The sequence below is a fragment of the Neoarius graeffei genome, chromosome 13, assembly GCF_027579695.1.
Source record: "Neoarius graeffei isolate fNeoGra1 chromosome 13, fNeoGra1.pri, whole genome shotgun sequence".
In the NCBI taxonomy this organism is placed as follows: Eukaryota; Metazoa; Chordata; class Actinopteri; order Siluriformes; family Ariidae; genus Neoarius; species Neoarius graeffei.
Genome location: NC_083581.1, coordinates 75,314,630 through 75,329,674, shown reverse-complemented (window position 1 = coordinate 75,329,674; position 15,045 = coordinate 75,314,630). Strand labels below are relative to the sequence as shown.

Here is a 15,045-nt window from a genome sequence, read left to right as displayed (position 1 = left end):
GTGTGAAGTGGACTGGGTTTACCGATGATGTTATGAACTGGTTTACTGATTATTATTATTATTATTATTATTATTGATAAGTCTCCTTGCACTCAATTGATACTCACCCCACAGTAGCTTGTTCCATTAAAGATCTGAGGGGGGAGAGGGTTGCCCTTCTCAGGTCGTTTCTCTTCTGGAATGTTCTTGTACATCCAGAGTCTCTGGTCCTCCCGCATGGTGATGTCCACTTCTTCAAAACTGATCCGGTTCGCCTCCAGGAAGCCTACGACCTCCTGCTGATGCTTTTTTACCTGAGGAATAATGTGAAACCACGGGTATTAAACATCACTTGTAACTAAACCAAATGGGAAAATCTTGAGGGATAATGTCAGTGATTGTGTTTCTACACCTAAGGCTTATAGCATAACAAACCTGTTTGGAGAGTAATTAAAGGGTTATCTTAATTTTTTTTTTCCCAAAAGTACAAAACAAACCCTACAAAGTATCAGCATAGCGAACAGTTTCAACAGTATGTCAGGAGTCAGTTCATTCTAACTGGAGCATTCTTTGTTTCTGATTTTCTTTCATTTGTCACGTCTGAACCTGCTCAGAGTTCACAGTGGCTTTCAAATATGGCTGCCACAGCCATCCTGCATCTCACTGCTCACACGCCGTGTCCGAAATCACTCACTACTCACTATATAGTGGACTACGTAGTGAGTTCATGATTTTGTAGTGCTGTTCGAATGTATAATGAGAATTATTACACCCTATATAGATAGTGGACTCATAGTATCACACAATGCATCATGAAAAGTAGTGTACAACCGATGGTCACTAACCAAGCAATATATCCCATCATGCATTGCGGTCGCACTGAAAGAAAAATGGCAGACGACAGAGAGAAGCACCTGGTGCAATTATTTGAATTAATCAAAATATTCAAATTTGATTTGATAAAAGGCAGCGGCAAAAAAGAAAGAAAGTATTCAGCTTTGATTTAAAAGAATTGAAAGATGGCGCAGACTCAAAGTACTTTGTATTTATTACCTCGCCTGCTACGGATTAAGCGGGGTGAGGTATTGTTTTCGGTCGGGTTTCTTTGGTTTTTTGTAAACAATATTACGGGAAAACGGCTGAACCAATCTTCATGAAACTTTCAGGATAGATGGGCATTGGTCTCAAATAGAACCTCCAACATTTTGAGGGTCATCCGGTCAAGGTCACCAAACAGGTCAAAATCGTTTTTGTTGTGTCTACTGCCTCATATAGAGACGCTCGCCACTACGTCATCGTGCTGTAAGAATGTAAGTGTGTTCCGATTAAAATGGCCGGTGAGTGTATACAATTCGGTTCACCGTTCCAAATAAATGGACTAGACCAGGGCTTTTCAAAGTGTGGGGCGCGCCTCCCCTAGGGGGCGCCAGAGTTCTTCGGGGGGGGCGCAACGTGAGGAAAAATAAACCAGAATAAGTTACTATTGCGGACATTTAGCGAACTTCAGCTAGCCTTTGCCAGAGACAAAATGGATCGATTTTTAGTCCCTAAAGCTACAGTGAGTGAGGAGACAGAGTCTGGGCCAAGCAAAAAAAAAAAGAAGGAAGTATGACCACGATTATTTAAAGTTTGGATTTTCATGGACTGGACCTGAAGATGCTCCACTGCCACAGTGTGTTGTCTGCCAAGAGGTGCTAGCTAACGATGCTATGAGATGTTTAAAATGTGTAAAACAACACGTTTTTAAAAAAAAGCACAGATGTTTAAAATGTGTTAAAAAAAAGAGGTTTTAAAAAAGCACAGATGTTTAAAATGTGTAAAACAAGATGCTTTAAAAAAAGCAGATGTTTAAAATGTGTAAAAAAAAAGTTTTAAAAAAGCACAGATGTTTAAAATGTGTGAAAAAAGATGTTTTCAAAAAGCACAGACGTTTAAAATGTGTAAAAGGAAAAAAAAATGTGTACAACAACCATTTTTTTTTTTAAATACGAATGGAACATTAAGTATAGCAACAACAAAAATTGTAAGGGGGGTGCTGTTGTTTATTTGCTCTCTGAGGGGGGTCTGACTCTCCCACACTTTGAAAACCCCTGGACTAGACTAAAGAAATCGCTTCCAGACATGTTTATGCTTATTACAGTAAGCCTCAATATGGTTTTATTGCCAATTCAGTTATTGCCAATTAATGGCATGTAATGACAAAAGAGCTGGGTTTGGCCTGCAGCTGCTGTTAAACAAGTGTGGTTTAGGTTTAAAATGAAACCATACAGTGCTGGCTGTAGGTGAAGGATGCATTTGTTAACTACACATACACACAGGGGTTAAATTGGGCCGGGGCTGTCCGGGGCTGAGCCCCGGCACATAAGCTCGGAGCGGATGGCATATGATCACGCACACATCAAAAGCAACAAACCCTTTTCACGATTTTCAGTTCTGAATAATTAAATATCGTTTTATTAATCAATAAACCCATGACTTTTATGAGATAGATCATAGTTTTCCTGATAACAAGACGACCTGTCAAAGCTATTTAGAACAGAACTTGCGATCAGAGATTCTGGTTTCTGGAACACTGCGTGGGTTGCCAATTCCACTTTTTATAAGCGACTTTGGGGTTTCTTTTTTTGTGAGCTCGCTTTAAAAAAAAATCAGAAGTCGTGGTTTGCGGGTTTTTGGGCTTGTGTTTCAGCGTTGTGACTTGTTTATAATTTTCTCCGTACACCGTCTCCCCTTTTACCTGCATACGATCCAATCATTATCATATTTTTTATTATTAAAAACAAAATATCAAATAATACTGAAGAGGGGAAAAAATAATACTGATCTAAATATGTTGTGTTTTTATTTTTAGACAGTATGTGTTTTTTGCTGCATTCAAATGATTGTGCTTCTATTTTGCTGCTATAATATGCTCATCTTATGTATGTTCTAGACAATACAAAAAGCACCACATGCCAAATAAATAATTGAATACATAATAATAACAATAATAATAAATGCTTCCAATGTTATAGTGTTGTTTGTATTTGGTTGCATTCACTGCATGAATATATTTGATTGACAATTTGACTGACAGTGTTTTGGCATATTTAACATTTATCCTCCAAAATAAATCAACTGTTTTGGTTTAAGATTGTGCAAGCCTTCAAATTTTCTCACTGAACGTTTCTCCTTCACATTTTTCACCTGTAGGCATGTGACAAGATTTAACATGATATTGCTCAACCTACCTCTGTAAAGTCAGCTAACAACTTATTAAAATGCACCAGAATTCAGCAAATAACATGTATGATAATAAAAAACTTCTGGGGGAGGACCCCCAGACCCCCCACTAATCATTTCCTTCAAACCAATGTACAACAACCTGTACAATCTGTTACATTGGCCAACCAATCTACATTCAAACTGCCATAATGTGTAGGGGGGCACTACAAGACACACATAGGCCTACAACACACAGATAAGGTGTATATCTCTGTGCAATATGACATGGTTATCAAATTAGAGGGTTATTTTCCAAAAAGTATATTGGGGCAGGGCGGCGGGGGCAGGGGCAGGTACGAGGCAGAGCCCCCCCACATAACCAATCCCAATTTAACCCCTGCATACACACACACGCCTAATGATGACAGAGAGATTTCTGTGGTTGCTATTAGTGAGTAGCAGGAAAAGGGTATTGATCCCCATCAGGGGCTGAGCTGAGGGAAAATGGACAGGATGCAGCTGGGCACAGAAACACATAAAGACATTACTAACCTGCTGACTCCATGGGTTCGCAGATAACACACACACACACACACACACACACACACACACACACTATTGATTAGAGGGTTACTTACTATATGTCTAGAACACCATGTGGGTATCAATTAATAATACTGAGAACACATTACATTAACAGCATTTATCAGACGCTCTTATCCAGAGCGATGTACAACACACCCAGAGCAGAGTGCAAATTACCCCACCATAATTGGGGGGTACCATCATGGTCCACTATCATATCAATCCCCCCCCCCCCCCCCCGTCCCGTCTCCTCTATGGAAGTCGGTGTCAGTAATTTAACACAATAACTCTGAACAATAATTTTTAATGTCATTAAGAAGCATGACAAACCATACAGTACTACCACAGAAGAAAAACAGCAATACAACCTGATAACCTTCTTTGTCAGAACAACCTGGGTATCAACACTACAAATGAGTCACATACAGTATATACACACATGCAGAACAGTCCTGCTGAATGTCTTGCTCTCTTTCACCCTGCTGTGCCTCTCCTGTCTGCTGGGAACCCATTTTCTTTATTCACATGAACAGTGTATAAAACCTAACTGCACCTACACTTGTACTGTAATTGTCTGTAGATCTTAGTGCTAATATTTACTACTTACTCTTTTAGCACCAAAAAAATGCCTGATGTCTGGCCCTTTTCTTTTCCTCATGTTTGGCCAACTGTCTCTGTGAATAAAATCAAACAGGGTACTCATCTGAAACTATGAATATCTTAAAAATAATACAAAAGGAATGTAATTAAAAACAATAGAAAACAAATTCAAATACTAGCATATGCACTAGGCTATTTTGCCTAGGCTCGCCTACTACCTGGCTCTTTTTATGTTGTCCCAGTCCCCAGAGGTTCTGATTGTAATTTTACATAGGCTTAGCTAGGCCTACATCAGAACTTCTTGTGCCTAATCACACACACAGGATGGGCCTATGTGCCAAATTAATTTCAGAAGGGCACAATTTATTCATGATAAAAATGAGAATGGAAACATATGGAGTTCCTCTCCTTTGAAACGAGAATCGTTTCTATACCACACTGTAATAAGCTTGATTTAAATAGAGACTTGGCTTATCTTGCTAACTAACGTTGGTAACTAACGTTAACGTCCGTCCACTGTAGCCTACTGGCCTCAGTGGGTAAGTAATTCAACGTATAAAAATGTGACATGAGCTGAAAGAAGAGCAAATCACTTTAATAAATGAAAGTTGTAAAATAACACATTTTCAACAGGCTAAAAGTTGGTTAGCAACTAACATTACCAATGCACATCTTCTGCTGCAAACCCATGGACTGTATCTGATGAATCAACTGAATACGGTGTGGAGTAGAAGCTGGTGCTTCAAGCGCGTTCGAGCGCTGCGGTGACTAAAAATGGTACGGTCCACAATAGGGGTGTCTGAAATCGATTTCCATTAAAATGTTCCTACAATAAGAATGCCGAATGGGAGTTGGTTTGAATTATATTTTCTTTTTCACAATATCAGAAAAAATATCGGACCCCCCCAAAACTTATATTTTTGTCTCTTTGGGGGGGTACTGGGTCTTCATTGGGGGGTATAGTACCCCCCAGTACCCCCCGTAATTCGAACTATGACCCAGAGCACCCTGTGGAGCAGTTGAGGGTTAGGTGTCTTGCTCAAGACTGCTCTGGGTACATTGTAATTTGTTCTGGATAAGAATGTGTGCTAAATGCCATTAATACAAGAAGACAGAGTCATCTATATCCCCCGCCCTATATACCAACTATATACCAAGTTTCAAGATATTATTTGTCACATTTTTCAAGTTCTGCTGCAGGAAACCGACCCGACCTCTTTACACTGACCTCAGCAGCCCATGGCATAAACCCACTGGACCTTTGGTCCAGGTGAGCTAAAAATTAACATTTCTCACATGTCTTAGTATCAAAAGGCACATATGCATTACTTAATCAACACATATACCAACTTTCAAGACCAAACCACTCATAGTTTTCAAGTTCTGCTCCGGAAACAAAACCTACCCCTAAGACTAACCTGAGAGACTAAGTCTGAAGTTGTTTCCATGGAAACATGAAAAATTAAAATTTCTCAAATTTCTTAGTATGAAAAGGTAAATCTACATCACCTTGTAAACATGTATACCGAGTTTCAAATCCATATCATGAATAGTTTTGGATATATGCTCTGGAAACCAACATTGCTCTTAGAAACTAAGTCAAAATCTATTTTTAATCTAAAAATTTGAAAAATACTTTTTTTCAAAAATCCAAAATAGCAAAAGGCACCAGTTCACTTGTTGCTTGATATGTATATAAAGTTTCATGAAGATATCTTCAGTAGCTTTAAAGATATGGCCTGGAAACAAAAACGTGACTGGACGGACGGATGGAACCCATTTCTATAATAATGTAATGTAATGTAATGTAATGATCTAACCTCTTACGAGGAAGCCATGTTAGCCTAATGGTTCAAGAAACAGCTTTAGAACTAAAAGGTTGCTAGTTCGATGCTCTGAACCAGCAGGAATGGCTGAAGTGCCCTTGAGCAAGACACCTAACCCCCAACTTCTCTGGGTGTGTTGTATGTCGCTCTGGATAATGCCTGTAATGTAATAATATAACTGCTGTGGTATAAGAGCATTGCATAATGCTGTCACTTTCAAGAACGAAGGGCTTTGCAGTTTCTTGATAAGCTGCATTTTGTTTTTGTGGCAGCGGGGGCATGGTCAAGCGCCGGTCTGTGACAGGAGGGCGGAGTCAGGGAAGGTAAGTGGCAGAATCACTACACCTGTCGTTAATTAATGTGTTTGTGTGTCTTCCCAGTGACCGCGCCCTATTTAAGGAGAGACAGCGAGAGCAGAGGGAGCTCTCTCCCGAACCAGATGACTGGAACAGTGGCGGCTGCTGGTTTTTAAAACAGGGGAAGCCCATTTTACGCATTCATCGTAAAACCTGTAGGCCGGATATCAAAGCATAGAAAGGTGTGCCCCATTAGCATAGTGAACTAGACAACCCTACCTAGTGGCAGAAAGTATTTTTGCTTGTACATTTCATGTTATAGTCTGGCTTGCCAGGCTAGTGCCTCATATCCTTAATCAAAAATATCAAACATCCAAAAATCACTGGCTATTCAACGAAGAGCCTTGAACATCATACCCTGATATGCAACACAGAGTCTTTAACACAACACCCAGCTGTGCAACACATCCTTGAACATCTTCTGCAGCACAGTCTGGAAATTCATAACCAGGTAGGCTATGCAACACACAGAACCTTGAATATTATACCCAGGTATAACCTATAACACAGAGCCCACCATTCTCTTAACATTACTGAACAATATACACACTTCAGATTCATGAACATGAACACTTTATACACAAATTCTGCCCTCCGCTCCTTTTCCAGAAAATGGTCTGTGACCCTGTCATACCAGCTGGTTGTGCTTTCCAGAGACTTCACCAATTTCTGTTAGCAGCTAGCACTGCAGATCCCAATAAGGCTCAAGCTAGCCTACAACCAGATTGAACTACAAATGAAATAAACGAGTGAATTCACGAATGATCAAACTGATAGAATGGATGAAAGTTAACGGAGCACGAGTAATATTTACATTTATTTACAGAGTAATGTACAGAGACATCAATGAGAAGAACCGTTTATATGAAAAGAAATTCGGACAGCACTTTAGCACACGACTACACTTTCTCGACATCCGCTAGGGACTGACTGATCATACTTCCGTGTTCCTCGCCAAAGTACCGCCCTCCTCATGTCTTTCAAACACTACCTCCAATAATCCTTTATCAGCCCGGCTTCTTGTCCCTCCCACTGTCTCGTTTAGTCCCAGAGAAGCCCGGCTTCCCTGGAAGTGACGATTTTGTTGATTTTAACCAATAACAACTAGCCGAAATTGGCTGTTCAGAGCCGTCTCGTAGACTGCAACGGATACCCGGCTGCCAGTCAGTGTTGCCAGATACTGCTGACGTTTTCCATCCCAAAATATGTTCAAAACCCGCCAAAATGCACTTAAAACCGCCCAATCTGGCAACACTGCTGCCAGTCCATAGAGCCCATTGAAATAAGAAAGGTTACAGCCTGGCAGCAAAGGTGATTCTCGTAGCGAACTGCAAGTTCGTCAGACATCACTCAAATAAGTTACAGGATAGTTATGAACATAAATACAATCTTGGGCATATATTATGTTATGCAAGTTATTGTTTTAATGAGAATTCAACGTCGTAGACGCCGCAGTTTGGGGAGAGAATTTTAGGGGAAGCTCGGCTTCCCTTGTCTCTGAGAAATCGCCCCTGGACTGGAATGTGTGTGCGTGGCTGAGAGAGAAAGATTTGCACTGAAAAGTGGAAATAAAAGAGTTTTGTGAATTCAGTTCTGTCCTGCCGTCCTTCTGTGCTCCACCCACTTACACGAACTGTCACAGTTTTGTTTTAGTTTTTGGGTTTTTTTGCCTGAGGTAAATTAAATCTTAAATTGTGAATGTTCGCAAACTGCTGTGGTATAAATGGAATAAATAAAACATAAATAAAACCCCGCAACTTCGCTTTGCATCAGGCTGCATCACATCACATCACGCCTGAGCGCAAAACAAAATACTGTCGAATCACTTCAATTTATTTCATTTATAGACATAAACTTCTTTAGATCTTCATAAGCAAGAAATTTGAGACAATTAAACCTTTACAAATTGGATTTGAATGCCTCGGGCCTAATACAGACTATATGCTGCTGCTTCTGATACACACCGATCATCATCACGGGCAATTCTTCAGCAGAGAGGCCAAAAGTATGAAATTATTAACACTGCCTTAACTTGTCAGCTCAGTGATATTGCTAAAGTATGAAATTCAAGGCAGAATGTACTGAAAACTATATTTAAAAATCATCACAACCCCAATTATAGCAATGTCACTTCGGAGAAAGCTTAGTTTGAATTTTAAGAAATGAAAGTTCTATTGACCTTTAGAGCACTGAATGGTCTCGCGCCACAGTACCTGAGCGAACTTCTGGTCCTCTATGACCCGCCACGCCTACTTAGATCAAAAGGTGCAGGCTATCTGCTGGTACCTCGTACAGTGAAGGCTACATCAGGGGGCGGAGCCTTTTCTTACAAAGCTCCACAGTTATGGAACAGCCTTCCAAGTAGTGTTCGGGAATCAGACACAGTCTCAGCGTTTAAGTCTCGGCTGAAAACATATCTGTTTAGTCAAGCCTTGTGTTAATGGTGTTTATGAGGTAAAGGTGTAGATCTGGAGGATCCTCAGACAGAGTGTTTTGGTAAACTGGGATGTATGGATGCTGTCAGTCCCCACTTGCTTGCTCACTTGAGTTTGTTGACGGTGTAGTGGCTGCTGCTTTATGTCCCGGGGCCCCTCATGCCTGTGTTCCCTTCTGGCTCTCCCCTTTTAGTTATGCTGTCATAGTTAGTTGCCGGAGTCCCTGCTTGTACTCAGTGCAATATGTATACTGTTCCTACTTATTCAGGTGACACTGGGCATACCTAACAACCTGTGTCCCCCCCCCCCCCATCTGTCCCTCTGAGTTACATGTCGGTCCTGGGATCGAGGTGCTGAACCTCTTCTGCTCCTCGGACCTGCCTGATCTATCCTGGTGCCCTGTGTCTGGTTGGAATCTCATCGCATCGCTCCTGTGGAGGGAGGCCCCATATGGACAGTTGAAAGTCACACTTGGAGGACGCTCTGGACTCTTACAGTAATGCTTTTATGGCTGAGGACTACAGTTGACTTGCTAACTTTAGGACTGCAGTTGTCATGAACAGTTTTGCACTCAAGTTTCCATCAATGAAGAGTTTATAACATCAACGAAACTGACTTCATGTTAAAACTGTTAATATTATAGTCAGGCTGTCTGTTGTTGCCCAAATGAGGATGGGTTCCCTTTTGAGTCTGGTTCCTCTTGAGGTTTCTTCCTCATGTTGTCTGAGGGAGTTTTTCCTTGCCACCGTCACCACAGGCTTGCTCATTGGGGATGGACTAGGGATAAAATTAGCTCATGTTTTAAGTCGTTCAAATTCTGTAAAGCTGCTTTGCGACAATGTTTATTGTTAAAAGCGCTATACAAATAAACTTGACTTGACTTGAAATTTCAGTGTGTTTCTGACATAATATGGAAAGAGTCATGTGTTAGAATATTATCAGTCAAAAAATATAATGCCTAATTCTTTCTGTTTCTCAGAGGTGTCTGTGGAAGAGGTTCATAAGATCTTGTGTAATCTAAATTCGAGCAAGGCTACCGGTTTAGATCAGCTGTCCCTTCGTTTTGTTAAAGATGGTGTCGAGCTGGGCGGCACGGTGGTGTAGTGGTTAGCGCTGTCGCCTCACAGCAAGAAGGTCCGGGTTCGAGCCCCGTGGCCGGCGAGGGCCTTTCTGTGTGGAGTTTGCATGTTCTCCCCCCTGTCCGCGTGGGTTTCCTCCGGGTGCTCCGGTTTCCTCCACAGTCCAAAGACATGCAGGTTAGGTTAACTGGTGACTCTAAATTGACCGTAGGTGTGAATGTGAGTGTGAATGGTTGTCTGTGTCTATGTGTCAGCCCTGTGATGACCTGGCGACTTGTCCAGGGTGAACCCCGCCTTTCACCCGTAGTCAGCTGGGATAGGCTCCAGCTTGCCTGCGACCCTGTAGAACAGGATAAAGCGGCTAGAGATAATGAGATGAGATGAGATGGTGTCGAGCTCATTTAATCTCCCCTTGCCTTTATTCTGAATTTGTCTCTATCTTCTGGTATTTTTCCTGATGATCTTAAGGTGGCAAGGGTAACTACTCTTTACAAGAAAAATTGTAAATCGGATCCTGGCAACTACAGACCTGTATCAATTCTCAGTACCTTATCCAAATTATTTGAGAGAGTGGTGTATGATCAACTTAATCACTACCTCTCTGATAGTGCTCTCCTATATGAGTATCAGTCAGGTTTTTAATTAACATTTTCAACCGAGACCTGTTTGGTTCACCTTTTAGATTATATAAAGCTTGAACAGGACAAAGGCAACTGTATAGGGATGGTGCTGTTGGACCTCCAGAAAGCCTTTGATATGGTGGACCACAATATACTCTTGATGAAGCTGGAATCAATAAGTCTTCATCAACAGACTGTGGATTGGTTTAGATCTTACCTTAGCAATTGCCAACAGGTGGTTGATATTGGGTGTACTCTTTCAGATCCAGCAGACGTTTCTTGTGGAGCACCTTAAGGGTCGATATTGGGCCCTTTGTTATTTTTGATCGATGTTAATGATATTACCTCTTTTGTTAGCTGTAAATTACTGCTCTATGCTGATGACTGCCCTGATTGGGGCCGATAAGAGTCCAGAGGTAATTCAACATAGACTTTCAACAGAGTTGGAGTCAATCAGGGAATGGCTGACTGATAATAGGCTATCACTTCATTTAGGCAAGGCTGAATCTATTCTCTCTGCTTAGAAGAGAAAACTCAATAAAACGAAATCCATTCAGGTGTGCTGTGGTGACAAAGAACTTGCCTGTTGTTCACAGGTCAAGTACTTGGGCCTATAACTTTAGACCAGTCCCTTGAGGGTGAGAGCATTGTGGACAAGATAGTAAAAAAGTCCAATGCTCAAATAAAGTTTCTTTATCGGCATGCTAACGGTGTTAGCAAAGAAACAAAGAAAATGTTAGTATCAGCCCTTATACAATGTCATTATTAATTTTGTCATTTTAATTCTAATCATATTGTCATTTTAATTTTGTCATTTTAATTCTAATTATATTGTCATTTTAATTTTGTCATTTTAATTTTATCCACGCGTCATTTTATTTATTTGCCATATTTTATCTGCTGCTTTTTTTTTTTTAACTTTGTTACTGGCAACAGGCCTGCCATTGTATATTGTACATCAGGGGTTAAATTGGGATTGGTTATGTGGGGGGGCTCTGCCTCGTACCCGCCCCTGCCCCTGCCGCCCTGCTCCAATATACTTTTTGGAAAATAACCCTCTAATTTGATAACCATATCATATTGCACAGAGATATACACCTTATCTGTGTGTTGTAGGCCTATGTGTGTCTTGTAGTGCCCCCCTACACATTATGGCAGTTTGAATGTAGATTGGTTGGCCAATGTAACAGATTGTACAGGTTGTTGTACATTGGTTTGAAGGAAATGATTACTGGGAGGTCTGGGGGTCCTCCCCCAGAAGTTTTTTATTATCATACATGTTATTTGCTGAATTCTGGTGCATTTTAATAAGTTGTTAGCTGACTTTACAGAGGTAGGTTGAGCAATATCATGTTAAATCTTGTCACATGCCTACAGGTGAAAAATGTGAAGGAGAAATGTTCAGTGAGAAAATTTGAAGGCTTGCACAATCTTAAACCAAAACAGTTGATTTATTTTGGAGGATAAATGTCAAATATGCCAAAACACTGTCAGTCAAATTGTCAATCAAATATATTCATGCAGTGAATGCAACCAAATACAAACAACACTATAACATTGGAAGCATTTATTATTATTGTTATTATTATGTATTCAATTATTTATTTGGCATGTGGTGCTTTTTGTATTGTCTAGAACATACATAAGATGAGCATATTATAGCAGCAAAATAGAAGCACAATCATTTGAATGCAGCAAAACTTTTGCTGCATTCAAATGATTGTGCTTCTATTTTGCTGCTATAATATGCTCATCTTATGTATGTTCTAGACAATACAAAAAGCACCACATGCCAAATAAATAATTGAATACATAATAATAACAATAATAATTACACTAATAATACACTAATAATATTAACAATACATAATAATAAATTAAAATTAAATTAAATATTAACAATAAATAATAAAACACTAATAATATTAACAATACAGTGAACATAATCATTATCATATTTTTTATTATTAAAAACAAAATATCAAATAATACTGAAGAGGGGAAAAAATAATACTGATCTAAATATGTTGTGTTTTTATTTTTAGACAGTATGTGTTTTGCTAAACACATACTGTCTAAAAATAAAAACACAACATATTTAGATCAGTATTATTTTTTCCCCTCTTCAGTATTATTTGATATTTTGTTTTTAATAATAAAAAATATGATAATGATTGGATCGTATGCAGGTAAAAGGGGAGACGGTGTACGGAGAAAATTATAAACAAGTCACAACGCTGAAACACAAGCCCAAAAACCCGCAAACCACGACTTCTGATTTTTTTTTAAAGCGAGCTCACAAAAAAAGAAACCCCAAGGTCGCTTATAAAAAGCGGAATTGGCAACCCACGCAGTGTTCCAGAAACCAGAATCTCTGATCGCAAGTTCTGTTCTAAATAGCTTTGACAGGTCGTCTTGTTATCAGGAAAACTATGATCTATCTCATAAAAGTCATGGGTTTATTGATTAATAAAACGATATTTAATTATTCAGAACTGAAAATCGTGAAAAGGGTTTGTTGCTTTTGATGTGTGCGTGATCATATGCCATCCGCTCCGAGCTTATGTGCCGGGGCTCAGCCCCGGACAGCCCCGGCCCAATTTAACCCCTGTTGTACATAATACGCTGGTTTTTTTGGTTTTTTTTTTTTTTTGCCCACCCATTTTTGTGATTTTATTCTTTTTGTGATTTTATTTTCTTGCTCTTTTAATGTACCGCTCTTCGCCCTTCTAATAGCCCTTCGGGGATAAATAAAGTTTTGTCTAAGTCTAAGTCTAAGTCTAATTATGACTATGCTTGCATGGCTTGGTATTCTGGGTTGACTAAAAAGTTCAAGTAAAAATTGCAAGTTGCACAAAATCGGACTGTACGTTTCATTTTGAATACACCGGCCAGAACACATACAGGGGCTGAAGAATTTAAGCAGGTAAATATGTTGCCAGTTGAAGCGTGAAATATCCAGCTGAAGCTGAACCTAACCTTCAAAATTCTCCACGGTAATGCACCAAATTTTCTTTCAGGCCAGTTCAGCTTTGTACAAAATTCCCATTCTTTTAACACAAGTTCAAGTGGCACTTCTCTGCAGCTACCTCACATAGGTCCTTACGGAGCTTCCACTTTTATGTACACAGGTATCAAGGCCTGGAATGCTCTTCCAGGCCATATTAAATCCATAAATAGTTTAGTCAATTTTAAGTCTGCAGTTAAATTTGATGTTTTTAATCAATTCGAACACCAGGAAAATAACACTTTTATATATTTTTAGTTTTTGTTCTTTTTATAACTTTTGGTCTCTTTTTTTTTTTTTTGTAGTAATGTGTCCATGATAGTTATTCGATTCCGAGGACCACATTGGAAATAAGTGTTTTCACTTTCATGTGTTATCCTGGTTCTTAATGTCTTTCATATATATTTGTATTTGTTATATGTTTTACATTATTTACTGAAAAAATAAAATCAAATTAAAAAAAATTCCGTTACTGACTTTTCTTTCCTCATAAAAGATTTTGTGTTCAGAGTTAAAGGTAGCCCGCCTTTCAGATTTTTCAAGTGTAGGTCATAAAAAGAATTTTCCCAACACCCAATTATTTTTGTTTAGTGGACTGAAAGCTACTGAATTTGAATCACAGACTTCCAATTTTATTACTTTTTTAATAGAACAATTAATGAATTGAAGGCAACGTGGCTCTAAATACTCCGCTATTTTTTCCTGATTCACCATGACCCAATTCAAGATACTACGCCATATATCACGTGGTGGGCTTTCCCCGTTCACGCAAGGCATTGTGGGATACAAATTTGAAACAGGAGAGAACAATGGAGGACGTGAGTGTGCGAATGAAACGTGAAAGAGCGACTACAGTAACGGAAAGAGAGAAGAAAAGATGTTATGTTATATACGAAGGAAAGGAAACGCAGGACCAAACTAATAAATATGGGCGCTCAGCGAGCACCTCGGTGTGATCAGCTGTTCGTTTAGCGACAGAATGATGGAACTGTCAGTGCACGCTCAAAGGGAAACCTGTAGATGGAAGTAATGCAACACTGTGGATGCCAGCTGCCGTAAAACCCAAAAGAAGAAGAAGGTAAACCTGCGCATGCGCACACGGACTTCCTCTGTCTGCTTGACTGCGCAAAGCGAGCGATTTCATGCACATTATTTGCTTTAATCCCCTCAAATTAAATAACTTCCCAGCCACAGAATGGCCTGATATTTTGAGATATTACAGAAATAAACATCTATCACAATGACCACATTTCAGACGGAACTAAATTTCACAGATTTTATGAAATCAAAAGGTCGTCTAGCTTTAAACAGAGCCAATTTTTCTGTGCTTTTTCATTATGGTTAAAAGATACCC

General features: G+C 39.5%; 1 protein-coding gene across 1 annotated transcript in view; it reads right to left on the bottom strand.

Moving 5' to 3' along the window:
• Window positions 1–15,045, bottom strand: part of sh3bgrl2 (SH3 domain binding glutamate-rich protein like 2) — a 41,993-nt gene that overhangs the window by 20,039 nt on the left and 6,909 nt on the right. The window contains exon 2 of the mRNA XM_060937025.1: window positions 108–293. Coding sequence (XP_060793008.1) covers window positions 108–293 — 186 coding nt within the window. The remainder of the gene's footprint in view (window positions 1–107; window positions 294–15,045) is intronic.